At 65.0% G+C, this 23203-nt stretch overlaps 5 protein-coding genes across 7 annotated transcripts in view; 1 reads left to right on the top strand and 4 right to left on the bottom strand.

Moving 5' to 3' along the window:
* Positions 1–3461, bottom strand: part of DAG1 (dystroglycan 1) — a 49173-nt gene extending 45712 nt beyond the window's left edge. Inside the window, exon 1 of one of the 2 annotated variants that reach the window (XM_050312741.1) lies at positions 3378–3461. The gene's annotated coding sequence lies outside the window, so the exon portion shown is untranslated. Of the gene's footprint in view, positions 1–2879; positions 2996–3377 lie in introns of those variants that run through there. The other variant, XM_050312744.1, reaches the window with a different exon arrangement.
* Positions 3462–3908: 447 nt separating this feature from the next.
* MST1 (macrophage stimulating 1) lies at positions 3909–8566 on the top strand. Of its 2 annotated transcripts, none has more exons than XM_050312746.1 (18): positions 3909–4042; positions 4491–4626; positions 4765–4877; positions 5004–5118; positions 5326–5462; positions 5537–5657; positions 5756–5874; positions 5969–6131; positions 6229–6359; positions 6442–6544; positions 6640–6776; positions 6899–6934; positions 7017–7128; positions 7199–7276; positions 7342–7488; positions 7569–7675; positions 8113–8252; positions 8325–8566. In XM_050312746.1, exons 1-18 carry the CDS (start codon positions 3991–3993, stop codon positions 8484–8486), a joined length of 2109 nt encoding a protein of 702 aa, XP_050168703.1. In that variant the 5' UTR covers positions 3909–3990; the 3' UTR covers positions 8487–8566. The 2 variants fall into 2 exon arrangements, with proteins under 2 accessions (XP_050168703.1, XP_050168702.1); XM_050312745.1 differs by having other exon boundaries at positions 5966–6131.
* LOC126638955 (acylamino-acid-releasing enzyme-like) lies at positions 8463–13119 on the bottom strand. Its single transcript, XM_050313289.1, has 22 exons — positions 13090–13119; positions 12867–12975; positions 12664–12787; positions 12439–12520; positions 12275–12350; positions 12021–12160; positions 11726–11863; positions 11560–11651; positions 11428–11468; positions 11240–11361; positions 11004–11064; positions 10800–10894; positions 10670–10721; positions 10510–10598; positions 10157–10298; positions 9967–10044; positions 9814–9894; positions 9647–9735; positions 9295–9485; positions 9115–9217; positions 8936–9042; positions 8463–8855 (listed from the first exon to the last, which is right to left on the bottom strand). Exons 1-22 carry the CDS (start codon positions 13117–13119, stop codon positions 8717–8719), a joined length of 2181 nt encoding a protein of 726 aa, XP_050169246.1. The 3' UTR covers positions 8463–8716.
* Positions 13120–13391: 272 nt separating this feature from the next.
* On the bottom strand, positions 13392–18113 carry LOC126638919 (acylamino-acid-releasing enzyme-like). The gene is made up of 22 exons (XM_050313208.1): positions 18022–18113; positions 17288–17417; positions 17061–17187; positions 16876–16975; positions 16706–16781; positions 16468–16631; positions 16258–16395; positions 16078–16169; positions 15925–15965; positions 15727–15848; positions 15512–15572; positions 15346–15443; positions 15223–15274; positions 15050–15138; positions 14759–14897; positions 14602–14685; positions 14451–14531; positions 14270–14358; positions 13975–14165; positions 13796–13898; positions 13610–13716; positions 13392–13542 (listed from the first exon to the last, which is right to left on the bottom strand). Exons 1-22 carry the CDS (start codon positions 18031–18033, stop codon positions 13437–13439), a joined length of 2202 nt encoding a protein of 733 aa, XP_050169165.1. The 5' UTR covers positions 18034–18113; the 3' UTR covers positions 13392–13436.
* A 553-nt stretch (positions 18114–18666) lies between these two features.
* The window catches only part of BSN (bassoon presynaptic cytomatrix protein), a 90772-nt gene continuing 86235 nt past the window's right edge, over positions 18667–23203 (bottom strand). The window contains 6 exon segments of the mRNA XM_050313192.1: positions 18667–20797; positions 21309–21405; positions 21492–21546; positions 21709–21852; positions 21982–22075; positions 22401–23137. Coding sequence (XP_050169149.1) covers positions 21506–21546; positions 21709–21852; positions 21982–22075; positions 22401–23137 — 1016 coding nt within the window. The 3' untranslated portion in view covers positions 18667–20797; positions 21309–21405; positions 21492–21505.

Here is a 23203-nt window from a genome sequence, read left to right as displayed (position 1 = left end):
GAAATTGAATTTAGGAGAACAGGGTGCCCCCACTGCCTCCCCACCCCATAAACAAAGCCAAGCCACTCACCTTCCCCTGTCTCCTCCTCCTCAGTCACCCAGAACAGCTCCCAAACCAGGCACAAGAGCCAAGGAGCTCTGTGCTGGTCTCCAGGTGATCAGCTCAGGCTCTGGCCAGGGGATTCAGAACATCTCCTTCAGACACTGCTGCACCACATCAGCTCAGATGCTCATAAAAGATGCACTGACAAAACCAGTAGTAACATCAAACAAACATTTCTCCTGTTGGAAAGCTAAAATTTTATCCTAGAAAAGCTGAACCAGACAGTTTAAGCCAACAGATAAGTGCAGGGAGACACACAGATAGAAAAAGGCACCAGACTAGGATGTGCACCTACCTAGAGTGTTCACACAGGTTAATATATTAACTTTCCATCCAGCAGCCTCTTAGTAGTTTGCTCAACTTACTCAATCTCACAGAACAAGTCCTAAAAGCACAGGTTCCTCGGGTTGATATTTTACTTTTCACAGCTTAAACATGCTCACAGCCCTCTGCGAATCGGGTTTAAGGTACAGAGCTCTCCAGACTGCACAAACATCCTAAGAACAAACATTTTCAGCATACCAAGAGCTCAGATACTCTAGGTCAATCCAACTGTGTTTATTTGTATTTCGCCCAAATCGCCACCGAAGTACTCGGAGCTCAAGGAGCAACAGCCTCCCACTGATTCAGCAAGAGACCAGAAGTAATTGGTAGACAGTGTGCAAGCACCACAAAGAATGCCAGAGGCATTTATTTACATGACCCCTGTTTGCCCAAGAAGAATTCGGCGTTTGCATTTTCCTCACTCTGAATTAATCATCACTAGACTTCAATCCTCAGTACTTTTCCCCAGATAACAGGAGTAAAGGCACAAACCACCCAAAATCGTCCCAACAAAGCTTTTCAGAGAGCTGGTACCACCAGAATGAGACCCTCTTTTACTCCATTAGTTGGAGTTCCTCCTCAGGCTGGCACAGCACCCTGCTACCTCTCCAGGACAATTTCTCTCATTACCTCTTCGAGGGACATGGAAAAGGCAAAGAGACACCATTCCTACTGTTGAGCAACACCACCCCTGCCAGGGCAGAGCTGTGACACCTTCTCTGCCAGGCTGACAACACACTGCACCTCACACCTGTGCTGCAGGCACTGAAGCATGAAAACTCCCCCAGGACCCAGCTGCTGCAACCACACGTTCCTCTTCTCCCTCTGACCCCAGCGGGACCGGTGGTCTTCAGTGCAAAGCCCCAGGTCACCTCTCAGGTTTGTCTGCTGTCACGGTCACACAAGCCAAGACGCAGCAGGGCTCCCTCTGATGTTACCCCCTCAGTGCCAGAGAGATAGGCCAGAATTCCTCCAGAGCAGCCGCCCGTGGAACACAAGAGCGTGGGCCCAGCCCTGACCATGCGCTCCGGGGCTGAAGCTGCAAAAGGTCTCTCTACCTGTCACACTTCCTCTTTCACCTCCAACAGCAGCCAAGCCCAGCACATCAGGCAGTGAGAAACAAGGACAACAGACTGGATAAGTTACCAATGAGCACCAGCATTTCTAAAAGCAGAAAAGTGCTTGGGGTTAAAAGAAATCCCATACAAAAGCTACTGGCACACAGCGAGAGCAGAACACCTTTCCTGCTATCAGCCACACAGCTCCTGCTGATTCTTCAGGCCTAACACCAACAATTAAGCACAATTTTGTGCTTAATATTTACATAATGCTTAAAGAAACAGGTATGTCCAAGCCAGTTTGTGCTGTCAGCAACATCTCTCCTAGTTATTGGAGCGTTTGTGCTAGCTCCCCAAAGAAGTGAGAGCAAACTCCAGCAGCAAGGAGACGGTGCGACCTGGAATCAGCCAGGCTCTGCTGATTACTCCTCTGAGTAAACAGTGGTGTTCCCAGCACTTCAGCTTGCTCTCAAGCTCCTTCCGTTGGCATACTACCCTATATTTAGGATAGAAGAGCGCAATGACAAGCATCGGGAAGAATGAATAAGTGGTTTAGGATGCTCAGTATAGCAGCGTGGAGAAACCTAAGAATTAGAAACTCCTAAAGCGAGGAAAGGAATCTGTAAAGCTAAAAGTGTGAAGAGACAGCACTCCATAAAGAAAGTTAAATAACAAGTTTTGTTAAGAACAGTGTTCCCAAGGCAAGACGCTAATGGTCCATCATGTAACAGCAGTGGGAAGAACCCTGAGAAGACAGGCTGCGAGAAGATAGCCAAATTCTTGGATTTTTCACACAAAAAGAAGACTTCAGTCTCACTTTGGACAGGTGAATGACATCATACCGTTTTCCCAAGTCTAGGAGCCCAAAGGGAGACACAGGACCCCAGCAAGAAACTGTGAATGCTGCTGCCAGGTCCCATGTCCCCCTCCCTGCACCTTCCCATTCCTCTGCCTGCACCTTCCAACCCCGAGCAGGAGGACCTGGTTACACTCCAAAAACACACACGGGAAGTTTGCAAACTTCAAACCAGTGGCAAAACTCACTAAACCCGAGCCTGTTGACTCGATGGGCGCTGGAGCCACTTGGCAGCCTGTTGCTTCCGAGGAGCCAGGGAGGCTACAAGGAATATTCAGCATTCCCACCTTTTGGTACGGCACAGCTATTAAGTAGCCTTTAGCCACCTGCCCCGAGGACCGCAGATAAAGTTTGCCTGCCGGTGTGTCCCGCCCGGCACAGCCCCTGCTGCTGGGCACGCTCCCGGCTCCCCGAGCCAAGGTCAGCCCTGGGAAACGGCGGGGCCCACGGAGCCCCACCGGGCCGGGCCGAGGGGCTGCCTGGGACCGCCACCTGTCCCCAAGGGACCCCCAACTCCGCCGGGGCCCCGGACACCCACCTGCGCTCCCACGGTGCCGGTCCCGGTGAGCGGGGACAGCCCGAGACGCCCACACGGGGACTGTCACGCCCAAGGCGGGTGCCCGCCGCCGCCAGCACCTGGGCCGCTCCCGGTGGATCCCGCGGCTGCCCGGCACAGCCCAGCCCGGCCCGGCCGCTCGGTGCCCGGGCCCGCCGCGCCTCCCGCCCCTGCCCGCCGGGCACCCCCGGGCGCGGCGCCCACCCGGGGCCGTGGGGCGGTGGCGGGAACGCGGCGCGGGGGGAGCGCGGCCCGGCGCGGGAGCGGCCCCGCAGGCCGCGGAGGGCGCGCCGGGGCTGAGGCGGCGCCGCGCCGGGAGAGCCGCCCCGCCGCCCGCGCTCCGCCAGGCCCGGGCCCGCCGCGCCTCTGCCCAGGCCGCGCCGCCGGCCCCGCTCCCCGCCGCCAAGGGCAGGGCGGCCCGGCAGGTGCCGCCGCAGCCCTGCTCCGGCCGGCCGCGGTCCCGCCCGGCCCCGCTCTCACCGTGCACGCCGGGCCCGGCCCGCTCCCGCCGGCTCCGCGGCCCCGACGCACCGAGCGGGCGGCGCGGCGCGAGCGCGACCCCGCGCGGGCACGTACCCGGGGGGGCGGGGCCCGCACGCGCGCGCGCGCGCGCGCCTTGGCAACCGGCGGCACGAGAGCGCCGCGGCTAATCGGCGCCCGGCCACCGCCATCGCCCCGCCCACCCCTCGGCCCCGCCCCGCCCGCCCGGGCCGCGCAGCCACGCCCCTCAAACTATAGCCACGCCCCTCCGCCCCGCCCGCTCCCGTTGGGACTCGCTCCAAGCCCCGCCCACGCCCGCCCCCCACTCCCCAGGCCTCGCCCCTCGCCGTCCAGCCCCGCCCCCTGCGCATCAAGTCCCGCCCCCGTCGTCCCAAGCCCCGCCCCTCCCCACGCGTGCCCGCCGCGGGGTGACCCCGGCCCCGCCCTTACCACGGCCGCAGGCCCCGCCCCGTCACAGGCCCCGCCCCACTGTCCCCGGCCCCGCCCCCCGTGTCCCGCGGCTGACCCGTGTCGCGCTGGCCCCGCTGGCCCCGCAAATATTTGCCCGGGGCCGTCCTGCAGCTCCAGCCGCCCGGGCAGCGGGGCCGCCGCCATGCAGCCTGTGCTGGGGGTCTTGCTCGTCCTGGCCGCGGCCCTGGCCTCAGGTAGGGGTCTCCACGTTGGGCCGCCGTGGGGCTGCCCTGGGGCTGAAGAGTCCGGGGCAGCACAGGGTTCATATAGGGCCAGGGGACAGGTCTGGAGTCAGCAGGCCGTGCCCTGTCCCGCTGCAGAGGGGGGCAGCCGGAACCAGGGCACTGCAGCGAGAGCTGCGCACCCTGTAGGGTAGAGACCCTCCTGCTCCACTGCACATGGATCCCATGGTGCACTGGACAGTGATCCTCTGCTCCATGGGACACAGATCCCATCCTCTGTGGGGCAGAAACCCCATGCTCCATGTGACATGGATTCCATGCTCTGTGCAACAGGGATCCCCTGCTCCTCAGGACAGAGAGATCTCCTGTTCCAATGGGGCAGGGATCCCACACTCTACAGGGCCCCGGTGCCCCCGCTGTGCCCCCCACAGGCACACTGAGCTCCTGCCACACTCCCCAGGCCACCGCTCACCCCTCAATGACTTCCAGCGCCTGCGAGCCACCGAGCTGCTGACAGTGGCCGCAGACCCCCCGCCGCCGGAGCAGGGCTCTGCAGAGCAGTGTGCCCAGCGCTGCACCACCAGCCTGGCCTGCCGGTGAGCGGGACACCGGGACACCAGGATGGGTGGGAGTGCAGGGGGCCGAGACACCGGGGTCACTGTGCACTTGGATGCTGGGTCCCACGGGCCCTGGCCTCGCACAGTGCCGTGCCAGACTCCTGCTGTGCCTCCCAGGGCTTTCCACCACGACCAGCAGAGCCAGCTGTGCCAGCTGCTGCCCTGGACACAGCACTCGCCCCACGTCCAGCTGCAGAAAAACATCCGCTACGACCTGTACCAGAAGAAAGGTGGGCTGGTGCCAGGGGTGGGCAAGGCGACACCACAGACTGGGCGCAGGCCACCTGGCACAGGGCTTCCCACTGTCCATGTGCTCGTGGCCCCGGGGCTCTGATGAAGTGCCTGGCTCTGCCCAGACTACCTGCGGGACTGCATCGTGGGCGATGGCTCCAGCTACCGCGGCACACGGGCCACGACGGAGAAGGGGCTGCGCTGCCAGCACTGGCAGTCCATGACACCGCATGACCACAGGTGCCCCCGTGTCTCTGGCTGCCCCATGGCACCCACCAGTGGCCCTGGACAGCATGGGGCAACGGGGAATGGGATGGGGACAGCACAGGAGCAATGGGGACAGCATGGGGGCAGTGGCACCAACCAGGGTTGACACAGCATTGTAGCTGTGCCCACCCTGGGGCAGGGGGCTCCTGGAAGCCTTCCTACCCACCCTGCTGCCCGCAGGTTCCTGCCATCCCCTCGCAACGGGCTGGAGGAGAATTACTGTCGAAACCCCGACCGGGACAAGCGGGGCCCGTGGTGTTACACCGTCGATCCCAACGTCCGGCACCAGAGCTGCGGCATCAAGAAGTGTGAGGACGGTGAGTGCCACATGCCAGGGTCACCCTGGGCTGTACACCCCTCCCACACTGAACCCTCCCTTGGCTGTTGGCAGCTGTCTGCATGACCTGCAATGGGGAGGACTACCGTGGCACCGTGGACCACACCGAGTCGGGGACGGAGTGCCAGCGCTGGGACCTGCAGCACCCGCACAAGCACCCCTACCACCCCAACAAGTACCAGCCCCAGCCCCAGGCAGCACACAGTGCCCTGGCGCTGCCAGGGGCCACGGTGGTGGTGCCACCTCAACTGCTGCTCCCCGTCTCTGGCTCAGGTACCCCGACAAGGGGCTGGATGACAACTACTGTCGCAACCCCGACAGCTCCGAGCGGCCCTGGTGCTACACCACCGACCCCGGGCGGGAGCGTGAGTTCTGCCGCATCCGCCTCTGCAGTAAGTCCATGCTGGCATCACGCACAGCTGGGAATGGGGGTCCCAGGTGCCACCCTGACCTTCCTGCTCTGCCCTTCTCTGGCCACACAAGCAGAAAAACAACCACGTCCCGTCAACGTCACCACCGGCTGCTTCAGGGGCAAGGGCGAAGGCTACCGGGGCCACGTAAATGTCACCGTGTCGAGGATCCCCTGCCAGCGCTGGGACTCCCAGGTGCCCCACAAGCACAACTTTGTGCCTGAGAAGTACCCGTGCAAGTAAGGGGTGGGGGATGCACCCAGGAAGAGTGGCAGTGGGCAGTGCCCATGAGTGTGGGATTCAGGGGGGACACTCATATGGCCCCTACACCTGCAGGGACCTGAAGGAGAACTATTGCCGCAACCCTGACGGCTCAGAGGCACCGTGGTGCTTCACCACACGCCCTACCGTCCGCATTGCCTTCTGCTTCCACATCCGCCGCTGCCCCGACGAGCAGGATGCCCAAGGTGAGCCACGCCAGGCACCTGTCCCCGGGCACCCACCCCGAGGTGCCTGCCAGGGGTGCCAGCCCTCCCTGCCTGTCCCCAGAGTGCTACCACGGCAACGGCAAGCACTACCACGGCCACGTCAGCAAGACACGCAAGGGCATCACCTGCCAGCCCTGGGCTGCCCAGACACCCCATGTGCCCCAGTGAGTGTGCGAGGAGGGGCTGCAGGGACAGGGATGGGGTTGGGCTGGGGATGGAAATGAGGATAGGGATGGTGACAGTGGCTTCCTCCCGTCAGGATCTCACCTGTCACCCACCCTGAGGCACATCTGGAGGAAAACTACTGCCGCAACCCCGATAATGACAGCCACGGCCCCTGGTGCTACACCATGGACCCCCGCACCCCCTTTGACTACTGTGCCATCAAGCCCTGTTGTGAGCCCCTACCCACACCCCAGCAGAGCTAGGGGAGGACCCTGGCCACCACTGGGGTGGCTTTGGTTCCCTCAGGGTGGCTGGATGTTGCCTCAGTGCCACCCTGTGCTTTCTCTCTGCAGCCGGCAGCCCAGTGCCCTCCATCCTGGAGAATGCAGGTGGGGGTCTGCAGGTGCCAGGTGGGTGCTGTGGGGCAGGTGCTGATGGCACAGCCCTGGCTGATGCCCACCCTGCCTGCAGATGCGGTGGCGTTCGAGCAGTGTGGCCAGCGGGACGAGAGGCTGCAGTGGAAGGGGCGCATCGTGGGCGGCCAGCCTGGCAACTCGCCTTGGACTGTCAGCATCCGCAACCGGTGAGCGGGTGTCCCGCCTGCACTGCCGTGTGACCAGTGTGCCCCCAGAGCTCACCCCTCATTCCCACAGGGCTGGAATGCACTTCTGCGGGGGGTCCCTGGTGAAGGAGCAGTGGGTGATCAGCACACGCCAGTGCTTCTCCTCCTGGTAAGGCTGGGGCTGGGGCATGGGATGCTGGGACTCCTCTGTGCCCTCACGTCCCTGTCCTGCAGTGACGCCGACCTGACGGGCTATGAGGTGCAGCTGGGGACACTCTTCAGGGATCCCGGCCCTGGGGACCCTGACCAGCAGACCATCCCCATTGTGCGGATCGTCTGCGGACCCTCTGAATCCCAGCTGGTGATGCTGAAGCTGGCGAGGTGAGCGGCTGTGCCCTGGCCTCCATCCTCCCAACTGCTGGCCAGGCTGGCACCAACGTCCCGCTGCCCTCTCGCCGCAGGCCAGCCACTCTGAACAGGCGTGTGGCCCTGATCTGCCTGCCCCCCGAGCGCTACATCGTGCCTGCGGGCACCATCTGTGAGATCGCTGGCTGGGGGGAAACCAGAGGTACCTGCCATGGGCAGCCCCTGCCAGGGCATCCCCATCCAACACATCCCCTGCCCACGCCATTCCTCTGCATTGGCATCTCCTCGTCTATACCGTTCTCTGCCCACGGCATTCCCATGTCCACGGCATCCCCTGCCCACAGCAAGCCCAGGTCCTTGGCATACCCCTGCTCACAGCATCTCCCTTCCATGGCATCCCACTTCCAGGGCGCTGTCCTGCCCCTGCCATCTCCCTGCCCACAGCATCTCCTGGCCACAGGATCCCTCTTCCACAACATCTCCCTTCCACAGCATCACTCTGCCTATGATATCCCCCTGCCCATGACATCCTCCTGTCCATGCCATCCCTTTCCAACAGCACTTCCTGCCCAGTGCCCCTGCCATTCTCCCCGGCATCCCTGCTTTCCTCCTGGCGCATCCTGTGCTTGCTGCCCGCAGGCACAGCAGACAGCAGCGTGCTGAACGTGGCGCGGCTGCCGGTGCTGGCCCACGGCGACTGCAACAAGGCGCTGCGCGGGCGCCTGAAGGAGAGCGAGCTGTGCACTGCCCCGCTGCGCGCCGGCGTGGGCGCCTGTGAGGTGAGCTGGGCTGGGGAAACCCCCCCCTGCAGGATCCAGCACCGGGGTGACACTGCTCTCTTCGTGCCACAGGGGGATTACGGGGGACCACTGGCTTGCCTCACCGCCGACTGCTGGGTGCTGGAGGGGGTGATCATCCCCTCCCGTGTCTGCGCCCGCACCGACCAGCCCGCCCTCTTCATCCGTGTTTCCCTCTATGTCGACTGGATCTACAAGGTGATGAAGATGGGCTGAGCTGACTCAGCCCCACTGGCCTGGCACAGCTGCCACTGCGCAATAAAGGCACGGCTGTGGCCATGGGGGTTGGCACTGCAGAGGGTGGTCTCACACATTTATTTAGCCCCAAGCAACAACCCGTGTCCCATCCTCCCCTTAGCTACACTTGCTCCATCCTCTGGTCCTGGTGTGATCCCCAGGGCCAGTGGTCACCCTGGGGCCAGCATAGCCTAGAGCCACTGTGGGCACTAGGGACTGTGCTGGCCTGTCCCGTCCTGCCTGGGCTGCCCAAGGTGCTGGAGGAGCCAGCGGGCGCAGTTCTTGAAGACATCGGCCTCTGTCTCCACACCGGTCAGCGCGTGGCCGCCCTCTGGGTACCACAGCAGCCTGCGGGGTGGGACGGGATGGGGGAATGCTCAGCCAGCACCCTGGGGCTCTCTCCCTGCACCCACACGCACCCCACTCACCGTGCTGGCACACCCCTGGCCCGCAGCACCCGGTACAGCTCCAGCGCCTGCGTGGGGCTGACGCGCCGGTCCCGGGCGCCCACGCACAGCAGCACCGGCGTCCTCACCTGCAGCACAGCCCTGGTGGGCACCTGGCACCCTGGGCCTGGCATCCCACACCCATCCTGATCCTCCCTCACCTGGGCTGCCTGGGCGATGGGCGAGCGCAGTAGCATGGTGGCCACCTCCTCAGCACGTGGCACCCGCTCGAAGGAGTAGGGCAGCCCCAGGGAGGTGTAGCGCCTGCGGCACGGAGGCGCTGGTCGGTGTTGTGGGGGTGGGTGGTGTGTGGCACGGCACAGGAGGGGGGTGGCACTCACCAGTCAGGGATGTCAGAGGTGCCCAGCAGTGCAGGCAGGTTAGAGACAGGGCTGCGCAGGGCACAGGCTCGGTAGCGCTCGGGCTCTCGGGTGAGGAGGTGGAGGGCGATGAAGGCTCCGTGGGAGCCAGCCAGCAGGGCCAGGCGGTGCGGGTCCAGGGGCTCGCTGCGCAGCGCCTGCTCCACTGCCAGCTGCACCCGTGGGGCACCCACCATTGGCACCCAAACATCAGCGTCCTCCCAGCAGACCCCACCACCAGCACCCAAACATCAGCATCCCCCAACAGACCCCACCACCAGCACCCAAACATCAGCATCCTCCCAGCAGCACCCACCCAGCAACCCCAGCCCACCTGGGTGTCCTCCACGTCCTGCTCACCCACACGGGAAAGCAGGGAGCTGATGCTGGCCTGGCCGAAGCCCAGGGAGCCACGGTAGTTCACTGAGGAGATGGGAGCCATGGGTGCCATGTCTCCAGAGGGACACAGGACCACACATCCCCGAGCTCCCTGGCACTCACCCAGGAGCACGGCGAAGCCCAGCCAGCACAGTGCAGCCATGCTCGGGCGCCAGCGGGCATCGAAGACGGCGTGGGGGCCACCTGGGGCCGGCACGGACATCACCTGGAGTGCCACCAGCACTGCCAGGGTGTCCCCACCGTCCCCTCACTCACCGTGGGGGCACACAATGAGGGGATGTGGTGCTGTGCCATCCAACGGGCTCAGCAGCAGGGCCTCAAAATCCTGGGTGTCTGTGGCAGGAAAGGGGTCCTGCTCAGCACCCTGCACCCTGGGCACCCTGCCCACCCTCTGCTCTCAAGGGTCCCTGGTACCCAGGTGTGGTGGGGGCCCAGAAGTGCTCACCGTGCGCAGCAGGGCTCTGCCCACTGCAGGATGGCCGGACCGTCAGGGTCTTCCAGGTGACACCAGGCACTGTTGGGGTGTCCTCCACTGGCACCCAGCAGAGGGGCAGCTCCTGGCCTGCCGGTGGCAGCACAGCCATCACCTGGGCACAGGTAGTGGGTGGCACCGGAGCCATGCCACCACAAGGCTGTGCCATGGCAAGGCTGTGCTGTGCTGGATCTGGCTGAGCCATGTGACTCTGTGCCTGGCCATGCCATGGCACACCATGCCATATGTGCCACACCACGCTGTGCCTGGCTGCACTTCACCGTACCATATCCCACTGTGCCACACGGTGCCACAGCTCTGCTCACCAGGCTGGGGGGGTGGTGTGGGGCCGAGCAGGTGGCCACCAGAAGGTCCCACTGGAGAGTGAGCAGCTCCCAGCACCCTTCGGGAGACCCTGGGGACAGAGGGCATGTTGGTGATCGCAGCTGCTCCCTGGGGCACCGTGGGCAGCCCGGCACCACGTACCTGCCGTCAGGTTGGTGACGGTGGCCGTCTCTGTGTCCACAAGCAGCAGGTCCTGTGAGGGGGCAGAGCACAGGGGTGTCACCATAGGAGGCGGGGTCACACCCCTGGCCCTGCCCTCCCCGGGACTCACCGTGCGGCTCCGCTGCGGGGTGCCCAGCACGGCTCGCCGGCTGTCGGCTGCCCAGCACCGCGGCGGCAGCACCTCTGTGTACAGCCCCGCGAAGGCTACGAGTGGGGCAGAGTGCTGGGCTAGTGAGCTGGGGGTCGTGGGCATCTGGCTGGGGAGAGTCCCAGCCCCCTAAGCGCCCAACCCTGCCCACCGTGCTGTGCTCACCCTCCGTGGGTTCCTGCACCACATCGAGCACCGTCACCGTCTGCCTCGTCTGCCAGGTGAGCTGGGGAGAGCTGGCGGTCAGGGATGGGCCCTCACCGGGAGAAACTGAGGCGGGGGGGCTTGGGGTCCCCTCACCCCAGCCTGGCACTGCAAGAGGCTGTGACAGGCAAGCTGGGCACCACGCTGGCAGCACAGGGTGGCACAGCTGTGCCTGGTGCCCCTGAGGCCCAACTCACCATGCACAGGCGCAGGCACTGCCGGTGGGGCCCTCCCACAGCCCCCTCCAGGTAGAGCAGGCGCTGGCCATCAGGGCTCAGCCGGGGCGAGCGGGCTGCACCGTTCTCTGCTGACAGCAGCTCTGTGGGCAGCAGGGGGTCAGCACCCCAGGGACCCACCGGGCACCCCCCAGGGCCTCAGTGCTCACCGCAGCACCCGCTTGCCAAGTCCAAGTGGAAAATCCCTGACCTGGGGAGGAAGTGTGGGTCAGGTTGGACCTCCACTATGCTGATACTGCACGGGCATCCTGGCATAGTGCTGGATGCTGAGAGGGACCCACCTCCTGTTGGAGCAGGCGCTCAGCCCCAGGCGGAAGGGCTCGTGCCACCAGCCCACAAACACCACGCCGCGGTCACCCGGGGACCACAGGGCCTGTGCGACAGCCAGGCTAAACCCACAGCCCCAGGCTGGATCCCCTGGGGCAATCCCTGCATCCCTGTCCTGACCTGGCCAGGGGAGAGGTGCTCTGGAACACCCTCCAGCACTGAGAGGCTGCTGCTATCCAGGTCCAGGATGCAGAGGATGGGCACACTGCGAGTGCTCAGCGCCTCCCCCCAGTCCTCATGGTACAGGAACTGCTCACCCTGCAGCACAGCCCTGTCAGCACCACACCCTGCAGCCCCAGGCATGGGCTCTGTGCACAACACACTCATGAGGTGTATGGCACACTGACACGCTCATGGTGTGCTTGGCACACTCAAGGGGTGCACAGAACACACTGATGGGGCACATGGCACCTACCTCCTCATCCTCATCCTCTGCTGGCCAGGCTGCCCCGGGCACATCCCAGGGGCAGGGGGGGTGGCGTTTGGGCCGGCTCTTCTCAGCCACGTAGAGGAGTTGTGTCTCCGAGTGGGACCAGGCCAGGCAGGCAAAGGGCCCTGACAAGGTAAGAGGTGCCAAAGCCCAGCCCGGCACAGGCACAGCCAGGCACCAGGCAGGCACTTTAGCCCTCACCCATGCTGCAAGCAGGGACCGTGGGGAAGGGGCCCTACCCTCCGTGTAGACCTCCCAGTGCTTCCCCAGCGCCGTGAGGTCCACGCTGTGGCTCCGCCCGCCGCTGTCCCACACCTGGGGGAGTGGGAGTCAGCACGGGCACACCGTGTCCCCACGCTGGCACTGCAGCCAGGCTGGTGAGCGGCCGGGACAGCCACCTCACCTCCAGCAGCTCGTGGCCCTGCCGCGGGCAGCGGCTGAGCACGGCGCGGTGCTGCCCCGTGGGCGAGTCCTGGCTGAGGAGCCTGAAGGCGGAAGGGAGGGAGGTTGCGGTGAGCGGCACTCTGAGTGCACCGGGCACACCGCGGGCACCGGGCACACCGCGGGCACCGGGCACAGCACAGAGAGCGGGCACACTGCCCCATCGCGCAGCCCGTCCGTGCCGTACTGGTTGTGGATGCCGGCGCTGAGCGCGGTGCTGCTGGCGGCGAGGCCGCGGCCGGTGCGCCGCACGCTGTAGTGGCGGCTGAAGCGCAGGAGGCGGCGGCGGGGCAGGTCGGGGCGGCTGCACTCTGCGGGAAGGGGAGGTCAGAGCCCGCTCACACCGGGCCCGCGGCCAAAGGCGCGGCGGGGGCCAAGCCTGCGACTCACCGGTGTAGAGCAGGAAGTTCTGTTCCCCCGCCGCGGCCCCGAGGGCAGCCCGGGTGATGGCAGGGAACTGGCTCAGTTCCCGGTAGCAGGCAGCGGGGCCGCCGGCCGCCTGGGCGGGGGAAGAGGCGTGTTGGAGTGGGAGAGCTCACCCCCCTGCCTGTGCCCAGCTCCCGAAACGGGGCTGTGCTCACCCACGAAGAGCCCCCTGAGCCTCCTTGCTCACCTCCATGCCCGGCTGGCTCCCTGTGGCCATGGGCCATGCTCTGCCACGCTGGGCTCCCGGTGCGGGCCGCTCTCAGCAGGCCGCCCGCCAAGGCACGTGGGAGCAGCCCAGCGTCAGCGCCCCGGCCGGTGCCAGCCCTCCAGCTGCTCCCTGCTGCTCGGGACAGCCAGGCAGGGCTCAACCCTTGCCATGGCTGCACAACCACCCACCCACGCAGGTGAAAGGTCTAGTGGCCACCACTTCCTGGGGCACCAGGAGTGGAGGTGACACGGGTGCCAGTACCACCACCAGAGACACCAGGGTGCTGAGCTACATGGTTTATTGGGGGGTGGCAGCAGTGGGGGCCCTTAGCACTCCAGGTGCTTGAGCAGCCACAGCGCCATGTTCATGAAACCGTCGGCTTCGGCCTCGACACCGGCCAGCGCGTGGCTGTTCCCTGGGTACCAGAGTAACCTGCGGAGAAAGAAGGGTTAGTGCTGTGCCTGCACCCCACCACCTGGGCACCCAGTACCCCACTTACCGTGTGGGGACCCCCCGGGCCTTGAGGGCACGGTAATACTCCAGCCCCTGCTTGGGGGGCACACGCCGGTCATCTTCCCCCAGCATCAGCAGCACAGGCACACGGACCTGCGGGAGTGATGTGGCCTCAGCACTGGCACTGCTGGTAGGGACTGGGACAGGGATGAGGACAAGGATGGGGACATACCCGGTCGACATAGCGAATGGGTGACTTGTGCAGCATCTCTGTCCACTGGGCTGGGTCTGGCAGGGCATCGGGTGCGTAGGGCAGCCCCGTTTCCGTCAGGCACCTGCAGGTGAGAGTCGGGGGCACGTGTGGGGCTGGTGTGGCAGGGAGCCTGGGAGATCATGGCCAGCAGCGCTCACCAGTCAGGGATGTCTGTGGTGGCCACCATGGAGGCGATGTTCACCACGGGGTTCCGGACCACGCAGGCGCGGTAGGTGTCGGGGAACTGCCCGATGAGGTGGCACGCCAGGAAGCCGCCGTGTGAGCCGCCCACCACTGCCACCCGGCTGGCATCCAGCACCTCCTCCTGCAGCACCCGCTCCACGCAGAGCTGTCACCACAGGGGACACCCACTGAGGCAAGCAGCCCTGCTTTCTCTACTCAGGGCACCCATGGGAGCACGTGTGTGCCCCAGGACCACGTGCCGGGCCGTACCTGCACGTCGCGCACGTCCTGTGTGCCCACGTTGCCGGGCAGGGAGGCCACGCTGTCCTGGCCGAAGCCCAGTGAGCCGCGGTAATTCACTGGGTGGGGGGCAGCGTCAGAGCCCTTCCTCCTCCGTGCCCCCACCCCAGCCCCTCTACGGGCAGTGCCCCAGAGCCCCAGTGTCACTCACCCAGCAGCACAGCAAAGCCCACGCGGCACAGCGCCGCCGGGTACAGCATCCACCCGGCCGTGAACACAGAGTGGGGACCCCCTGCAAATGGCAAAGGTAGGGGGGTGACGCTGCCCAACTGAGGTACAGCAGGGTGGGGACAAGTTCTTACCATGGGGCATCACGACCAGGGGAGGCTTCTGGGCAGTGGGGCCCTCAGTCGGGCGCAGTAGAATGGCATCAAAGTCCAGGCCCCCTACGGAGGCAGGGTGGGGGGTCAGGGATCAGTGGGGGTGCTGGAGTCCAGCCTTGCCCCCCTGGGCACTCACCATACTGGGGGTGCTCCTGCTCTGGAGGAGGCTGCAGGGTGCGGATGCCCCAGCTGATGCCAGGCACGGGGGGTGTGTCCTGCAGGCAGATCCACTGTGCCTGTGCCTCATGGCCGGCAGCGGGCAGGACGGCCACTTTCTGTGCAGGGAGAAGGGTGAGTGCTCACATCAAGGTGGGCACTGGGAAGAAGGGTCAGTGCCTGAACTGAGGGGCTGGTGGGCACTGGGAAGAAAGGGTCAGTGCCTGCACCGAGGGGCTGGTGGGCACTGGAGAAGGGGATGTGACTTTACCAACATGGGTGGGCAGCTAGGGGTGGAGAATCTGGCCACCAAGAGGTCCCGGTCGATGGTCAGGACAGACCAGCTTCCCCGGGGGCCATCTGGGGAGGAGAGAGGTCAGACCTGCAGGTGTGACCCCCTCCCCACCTCTGGCACCAGCATGGCCCTGTTGGCCCATCACTCACCAGCTGTCAGCAAAGTCGTGGCACCCATCGCCGTGTCCACTACGAACATGTCCTAGGGGCAGGAGGGCAGAGTCCAGTGGAGCCCTGACCCGGTGTGGCCCCCCAGCGTGCCCCCCACCTCACCTGGTGGCTGCGCTGGGCCGTATCCAGCAGGATCCGGCGGCTGTCAGCTGCCCAGCACATCCCTGGCAGTGCCCCGCAGTAGATTCCCGGGAAGGCACCTATGATGACAGTGGTGGCACTCAGCATCCCCCTGTGTCCCCCCAAAAACCCCCAGGGCTGTACTCACCCCACTCCTGCCGCGGCACAGCCTCCAGCACTGTGCTGGTCTGTTTGGTGTACCAGTCATACTGTGGGAGACACGGAATGGGGTAAGTTTTGCAGGGTCTCATCCTACCTGCCACCACTGCAGCACAGGAAGGGGGCACCACTGCCCTCCTGCCAGCCCCCACCTTGGCAGAGGCACCCTGCCACCTCCCCTGGCGTCCCCCTGGTGCTGCTCACCATGCGGAGGCGGCTGCACTGCTGGTGGGGGCCCAGGACATCGTTCTCCAGGTAGACAATGCGGCAGCTGTCGGGGCTGAGCCGTGGGGACCACACGGCTTTGGTGTCCTCAGAGAGCAGCTCTGCATGGGCACAAGGGGACGGTGAGGGGCTGTGGGGAGCCAGGGCACCGGCAGGGTTGGGGTCTGTGCCACTCACCGCATTTCCCACCCGTCAGGTCCACGTAGAAGAGCGCTGACCTGTCAGCACACAGGGGTGTCAGGGCGGGGCTGTGGGGCCAGGCTGTAGGGCAGGGTGCCCCACAGGACTCACTGTGGGGTTCAGGCTGTGGGGTGCCCCACAGGGACTCACCGGCGGTTAGTGCAGTACCGCAGCCCCAGGCGGAAGGGCTCGTGCCACCAGCCCACAAACACCACACCAGTGTCCTCAGGGGACCAGAAAGCCTGGAGGGAGAGGGGAGATGAGTGGCTCGGATGGCTGCTGGCCCCCAAAATCTCCCTTTTCCAGTTCCCTGCAGCTCCCCATCCTGACCTGGCCAGGAGAGAGGTGCTCAGGGATGCCCTCCAGCACTGAGATGCTGCTGCCCTCGATGTCCAGGATACAGAGGACGGGTACGCTGCGGGTGCTCAGAGTCTCCCCCCAGTCCTCGTGGTACACGAACTGCTCGCCCTGTGGCACAGCCCCATCAGCCCCACAGCCACCTGGCCAGCCCCCACCTGTCCCAGGGCAGGTGAACCCCACCTTGAGGGGCACATCCTCCTTCTTGGGCTGCCCTGTATCCTCATCAGAGGTGCCCAGCTCGGGGGCTTTGCTCTGGAAGAAGGACTCGGTCTTGGGACGCTTTTTCTCCGCCACGTAGAGCAGGTGGGTCTCCGAGTGTGACCAGGCGAGGCACCCAAACTGGTCTGCAGGGCATGGTCAGGACTGGCCAACCCTTCCACCAGGACCCCACAACCCCTGGCATCCCCAGGCCCCTCACCATCGTCGCAGACGCTGCCGTGCTTGTCCAGCGCCGTCAGGTCGATGCTCTTTACCTTGCGGTTCTGATCCCACACCTGGGAACAGAGAGGGTGGGGCGGCCCCAAGACACAGCGTGGATCTGGCCCTGAGATGCAGCAAGCATCCAGCCCCCCCTGGGCCCCCCCTCACCTCCAGGAACTGCTTTTCCTTCTCTTTCTCCTTCTCCTTGCCAGGGACCTTGCGCAGGACGGCTTTCAGTGTCCCGCTGGGGGACTCGCGGCTCAGCAGCCTGTGGGTGGGTGGGTGGGTGGGTGCCCATCAGCCCCACTATCAGCACCCCGGGGATCCCATGTGGGGTGCAGGATGAGACTCACTCGCCCTTGATCTCGGAGCAGGTGCCGACAGGCCCCGAGTAGACGATGGAGGCTCCATCATGGAAGAGGAGGTACTGGCGGCAGAACTTGATGTTCTCGGCCCTCGCCAGGTCCCGCTGCGACCACTCTGAGGGGAGGGGGGTGAGGATACCAGCTGTCTCCCCACCGGGCAGGCAGGGACCACCCGGGCTCCCCCAGTCCCCAGAGGGCACAGCCCGTCCCCGTACCGGTGTAGAGGCTGCAGTATTTGCCCCCGTACTGGGTGGTGAGGTCGGGGCCGAGGCAGGCGGCGCTGAGCCCCGGGTGTTGACTCAGCTCCCGGTACAGCTCAGACAGCTCCTCCGTGCGCGGCGGCACCTGCGGGATCGGGGTGGCTGGAGGTGTGCGGGGTGAGGGCTGGAGGGCAGGGACCGGGCAGTGATGGGGCACAGGAGGCAGCTCCTGGGGCCACAGGGTGCATGGGGGGGTCTAGGGGGGTACTGGGAGCAGCGCCTCGGGGTGGAGAGCTGGGGCAGGTTTGGGGTACACGGGGAGGGGCGAGGGTAGAGGGCAGCTACTGCATGGCTGAGGCAGTACTGGGGGTGCAGAGCCAAGGCACCACTGGGGCGCCAGGGGCTAGGAGGGTACTGGAGGGCACTACTGGGGCACACAGGAGGGATTAGGAGGGTGTCGGGGCACTTACTGCGGTACCAGTGGGTACGAGGATACTGGGTGCAGTTACTGGGGCATACGGGGCATCTAGGAGGATTTTCCGGGAAGTTACCGGGTACTAGTGGGTATGAGGGCGCTAGGAAGCAGTAACCGGAGTCCATGGGAAGGATTAGGAGGGTGCCGGGGGGTGCCGAGCAGGGGCAGTCACCGAAGCAGCGCGGAAGGAGCGGGGGCAGGGAGGGTCGGGGGTCCCGGGGGTTCAGGCCGGGGGTGGTCCCGGGGCTCCGACCCGCCCCCCCCAGCCCCTCACCGGCGGCTCCATGGCGGGGCGCGGGCGTGGCCGGCGGCGACACTTCCGGGGGAGGGGCGGGGCCCGGGCCCCTCCCTTTGGCTGTGGCGCCTCCTGGCGGGCGCGGGCGGAGCCGGCGGGACCCCCCACCCGCTCCACGCGTCCCGCGGCCACCCCCCCACAGACACCCGATCCCCCCACAGACACCCGATCCCCCCACGGGCCCCGCTGGGGCCGCAGCCGGGAGACAGGGAGCGGCCCCGCAGCCTCCGGGCCGCCCCGCGGAGTTTTCCCCGCCAGGTGGCTACGGCAGGACGGGGGATTGGGCCCTTGGGAGCCCACGGAACACAGCAGCCTGTCTAGGAGAGTGGGATTGGGTCCTTGATGCTTACAGGGATCCCCAGCCCAGCAGGCCGGCCAGAGGGGATTGGACACTTGGGAGCCCACAGGATCCAGCAGCCTGGACAAGGGGGTGGGTCTGGGTCCTTGGTGTTCACAGGGACCCCCAGCCCAGCAGCCCAAGTGTGGGCTGCAGAGCCCACCAGTGCTTGGTGCCAACTAGACCCACGGGGCTCCCATCCTGGCCACTCGCAACATGCCCAGGGGTCCCAGCCCCCTGCCCCCCCACCCCCCCACCGCAGACAGGCAGGAATCGGGGCCAGTCCGTCGTTTGTGTCAAGTCCTTTTTATTCTGTTCCCACAGAAACACCTGGTGAGGGGGCAGCTTCTGGGAGGGAGTCACGACACAGCGGCGGGGGCGGTACGGCACGGTACGGCACGGTACGGCACGGTACGGGGTCACTACGGGTGGCACAGAGCACAGCAGACACGCACACCGTCACAATGTTCAGAGGGAGCGCACCCGGCATCGCACTCACCGCTGGAGACAGCGCCCAGCCGCGCTCGGCCCTCGGTCTTTGCACCCCCCCGTCCCCCCCGCCCGGGACAGACCGCCACGGTTCGGGCTGGGGGCCCTGCCTGGCGGGGGTGGGCTCTGTGCCCCCGGTCCTGGCAGGCACGAAGGCAAGGCGGCGGATGTGCTCGGGCGGCGAGATAAGCCCCGGCGGGGTCTCGGTCCCGCGTGCGATTTACACACTGTACAAGTATTTACAGCGCGAGGAGTGGCGGGGGCCGGGGAGGCACCCTCAGGCTCTGCACTTGTCAGCGGCGGGGAGAGGCGGCGGGTGTGCGCGGGGCCGGGGGGCGCCTCGGTGGGGCTGCCCCCGGCAGTGCCACGCTGACCCCCCCATCCCACAGCCACCGGCCTCCCCCCCAGCCCTGGGCACCGGCAGAGCCCCCGGCGAGGGATTTGCCACGGAGTGTGTGGGCTTCCCGCGGCAACCGGGTCCTCGATCACAAGTGCATAAATCTGCTAAGAGCTTTCAGTACAGCGATGGACTGATGGAAAAGAAAAAAAGAAAAGTCCAGGCAAAGAACAGCAAGCACTGAAAGGCGGGTGGAACCGTGCAGAGAAGTAGCAAGCCATGCTCTACGACGGGACAGACGGTCACGGGCGCTAGGGCTGCCCTTTGGCAAAGTGGCCCTCCGTGGGTCGAACATGCCACGAATTCATACGCACGGGTGGTCAGTACAGAGTAGTTCTCGGGTCGCTCAGCGGCACGCTTTGCGATGGAACCCTTGGGCGCGACATTGAACTGATTAGCTATTCACAGGTCTTGTTCTGGAGTCGTGTTATTTCGTTGCATAGAACATCGGGCGGGTGGGTGGGCGGGTGCCCCCCGCCGCAGGGGTGCCGGCGGGGCACTGCCAGCATGGGGAGGCGGCGGGGCGTGGGTGAGCCCCCTCCTCGGGCTGCCTCCCCCCCTGGGGAACCCCCTCCTGGCAGGGCGAGTGGGCTTTGGCTGCCGGCCGCTGCGCCGGCCGTCCCCGCAAAATGGCTTGAGAAGGACTTGGATTGCACAGTAAAAGGAAGGATACTGCTGGAGGCAAAGCTCTCCTGATCTTGTTCCACGGGATTTGTGCTCTTTTGTAGCCTCCTGCACTCTATTGCTTCTACAGACGACAGCCCGTGTGCTAACTCATCGCACAAAGCAAAGAGGGAAGAGGATTTGGTATAAACTTTAGAAAAATAAAACCCCAAAAACCAAAAGAAAATGAACCCAAAGAAACCGAGAAAAAAAGGAACCCCCCCGACGACGCCCCGTGACCCCTCCCCCCCCGGTGCAGATGAGGTATACACAGAAATCAAAGTGGGATGATTAAGGCTGTTCTTGAAAGAAAAGGGGTGCCCGCGGCAGGTGCGCTGGCTGCGTGGCGAGGGCGAGCGCGGCCCTTTCAATGCTTCCAATGGCTTTGGGATGCGCGCCCAGCCGGCTGCGCCGCCTGTCAGAGTCCTATGGCCTCGTATTTCGGTAGTGAAACAGTGTTAGGTCCTAGCTGACGCGCTCCGGGGGCTCCCCGGCGGGGCCGGGAGCGGGCCGCAGTGCAGGGGGCACGGGGACAGCCCCGGTGGGGCGGATGGGGTTGGGAAGGAGGAGCGGCGCCCATGGCACCCAGCCCTCGGCTTGTGGGGCGGAAAAACCTATGAAGAGGCCAGAGCTGGGGTTTGGAGGGAGCAACTCTGCGTATAATCTTGAGAAAGGGCCGCAGCCCACCCACAGGGCCAGACCCAATGGTCTGGATCAGGCCCATCCCCTCGTGGCGGCTGCTGGGGCTTGCCATGTGCCGCGCTGGAGCTGCTCGCCAGGCTTGGGGGGCACCTGCCCCAGGGCATCCGCCGGGCCCCTGCTCGGCCGCTGTTTGGTCCAGCATCCAGGGATCGCCCTGCTTTCAAAAGCTTGTGAGAGACAGAGAGAGAGGCATTAGTCTGAGCAGCCCCGTCCCTGCGGAAGGGCCCTGCTGAGCAGCAGTGTCAGCCCGAGCAAACGGGCCCCAGAGAGCCAAGAGGCACTGCCGGCAGAGCAGCTGCTGCCGCCCCCGCACTGGATGGGCTCCCGGAGCAGAGCCTGGGCCACCCAAACCTTCCCTGCAAACCCAAGGTCTGCACCAGCATCCTCATGGCATCGTCCCACACGGCTCTGCTGAGAGTGGGGAACAAGGCCAAGCCCCCATGCTTTGGCTTGGGGCCAGCACTTGGACATGAAGATGGGGATGAGCGGCCCAGAGTGAAGGGGACAGGGATGCACCGGCTCCTTCCCACAGTGGTGGCTGAGACTCTGGCAGGGCAGAGCTCAGTATGTGTTGGGGTGATAGCAGTGCCACAGGGATGGCATGGTAGAGGGGACCCCAGTGTGAGGATTCATCCTTAAGGGCAGCCAACTTCTCCAGGCCTCTACATGGGCACTCACCGTTATACTCAGAGTCTGGCGCTGCGTGCTGAATTCAATGGCTTCTTCATAGGTTTTTCCACTGCAACGACTCAATCTCCACTCGCTTCCCAAACTCCTGCAGCAGGAGGGAGCAGGAAGGTGTTAGGCACAACCGGGGCAGGGAGAGCCCACAGCGCAGTGCCTGGTGCCATCTGCACTCACCTTGTGCCGTTCTCTCACCAGAACGAAGTGAACTTCTTGCCAAAAGCTGACACCGCTGTGGGGAAGCCAAAAGAGGTGTCAGTGTGGCCCCCCTGGTCCCCCTCTTCCTGAGCCCCAAACTGCAGGAGCACTGCACCCCAACCATCCCCAGAGCACCTGACCCCTTTGGCAGAGAAGAGCATCATCACCCCATCCCCATCGCAGGAGCAGCCCTCACCTTCAGTCAGTTTGCCTGCTTGTTCCGCTGCCCCCCCTGGCAGGATTTTGGAGAAGACACTCTCTCCTTCCCCACCAGGCTGCCCCGTGGCCATGCCAGCGGGACCACGTGGCCCGGCCGCCCTTGGACCGGCCTTGCTGTCTGCTGGGGGACAAACAAAACCACCATTAGCAGGGGACAGGCCCAGCTGGGGGAGCTCGGCCGAGCCCCCAGGGTGCCAGGCAGCTGGCACAAGAGGGGACAGATGGCACTGTGTCACTGGGGCCCACTGACCTGCTGCTCCCAGGGGCTGTGCTGCTGGCGCTCTCCCTGGCTGCTGTGGCACTTTCGCTGCGGGTTTGGATGTGTCCGTCGGCTCCACTTTTGTCTGGAATGGGGAAAACAGCTCTCAGGGGTCACTCTCCCAGCAGAGCATCCTCTAGGGGTGGCCCAATCCAGGAGGAAATGCCTGAACAGTGTTACAGCCCAAAAGAGGCAGTAAGGGATCCAGGGCATAGGGATGTCCCCTCCTGGGTCTCCTCGAGGGGATGGCTGCTCCCAAAGCACCCAGGGATGGTTGTGGTAGGCGTATGAGTGGGATACTCTTTGCCCCATGGCTCCTGTCTCCAGCCCTTCTGCCAGCCCCTGGCCACAGTCAGCTGGTCTGATCCCAGGCAGAACTGTGGGGCCCAGCCAGCCATGCCCGTACTTACCACCGGTGCTGGGTGTCCGCCCGGCTGTGCGTGGAGCGCGGCCGGTGCCTTCCCTGCTGCCTGGGCTGGCCCCGGCTGCTGCTGTGGTGGCCGGGCCGAGGCGGGTCCCTGTGTCCTGCCCCTGGCCTCGGGCTGTGCTGAGCCTGCCGGCTGGGCAGCCTGCCGTGCCGCTGGCTGCTGCCGTGCTGCTGGCTGCCCTGCCTGCTGCTGCCTGGCTGCCGGCTGCTGCGGGTGTGGGAGGGGCTCCGACTTGGGCGCTGTCGTGGCTGACACATGTGGCTGGGAAGGCTTCTGTGCCTTGGGGGTCTCGGTGCCATGGTGGTGAGCAGCAGGACGGGAAGATGGGCCATACTCAGCAGAGCTGGGGCCATAAGGCGCACGGGACTCAGGCTGCTGTGCCTTCTTGGGGCCGGACGGTGGCCCGTGGCCACGGGGCTCGTGGCGGCCAGACTCCCGTGGGTGCTGCTTTGCCGAGCGGCGCGGGGGCTCATCGCTGGCGTGCCGGGAGGTGCCAGCATGGCGATCGTACTCCCTGTGGTGCCGGTGCTCGCGGTGCTGGGGGTAGTCGTCGTGCTGCCACGGGTCTTCATCGGGGGGCTCGTCATAATCGTGGTAGGTGTGCTTAACTGGGGGTCTCTTCTGCGAGGAAGAGTGGCCACCGTAGTGCCTGACCCTCTCTGCCCGCGCCTCCCTGGGCTTATCAAACCAGTCTGTCTCCTCCTGACCCAAATGATAGGCTTCGGAAACCAAAAACAAACCACAGTCAATCTCTCGCTCGAGGCTGCCCGGGCGGAAGCCATGCA

This window comes from Myiozetetes cayanensis, unplaced genomic scaffold, assembly GCF_022539395.1.
Source record: "Myiozetetes cayanensis isolate MyiCay16 unplaced genomic scaffold, myiCay2020 scf18, whole genome shotgun sequence".
Classification (NCBI taxonomy): Eukaryota; Metazoa; Chordata; class Aves; order Passeriformes; family Tyrannidae; genus Myiozetetes; species Myiozetetes cayanensis.
The sequence above is the reverse complement of the archived record's forward strand: the minus strand, read 5'-3'. Positions and strand labels throughout refer to the sequence as shown.

What these genes read in the sequence shown, in the direction of transcription:
- MST1 (XM_050312745.1), top strand. Translation starts at nt 3,991, where the DNA reads ATGCAGCCTGTGCTGGGGGTCTTGCTCGTCCTGGCCGCGGCCCTGGCC. An exon ending in CAGACACCCCATGTGCCCCA is followed by an intron (nt 6,545 to 6,639) that starts GTGAGTGTGCGA and finishes TCCTCCCGTCAG; the next exon opens with GATCTCACCTGTCACCCACC. An exon ending in GTGATGCTGAAGCTGGCGAG is followed by an intron (nt 7,489 to 7,568) that starts GTGAGCGGCTGT and finishes CTCTCGCCGCAG; the next exon opens with GCCAGCCACTCTGAACAGGC.
- LOC126638955 (XM_050313289.1), bottom strand. Translation starts at nt 13,119, where the DNA reads ATGGCCACAGGGAGCCAGCCGGGCATGGAG. An exon ending in CTGGGAGGTCTACACGGAGG is followed by an intron (nt 12,161 to 12,274) that starts GTAGGGCCCCTT and finishes TTACCTTGTCAG; the next exon opens with GGCCCTTTGCCTGCCTGGCC. An exon ending in CGTCACCAACCTGACGGCAG is followed by an intron (nt 10,599 to 10,669) that starts GTACGTGGTGCC and finishes CTCTGTCCCCAG; the next exon opens with GGTCTCCCGAAGGGTGCTGG.
- LOC126638919 (XM_050313208.1), bottom strand. An exon ending in ATACTGCAGCCTCTACACCG is followed by an intron (nt 17,188 to 17,287) that starts GTACGGGGACGG and finishes CCCTCCCCTCAG; the next exon opens with AGTGGTCGCAGCGGGACCTG. An exon ending in CCTGACGGGTGGGAAATGCG is followed by an intron (nt 15,849 to 15,924) that starts GTGAGTGGCACA and finishes GTGCCCATGCAG; the next exon opens with AGCTGCTCTCTGAGGACACC.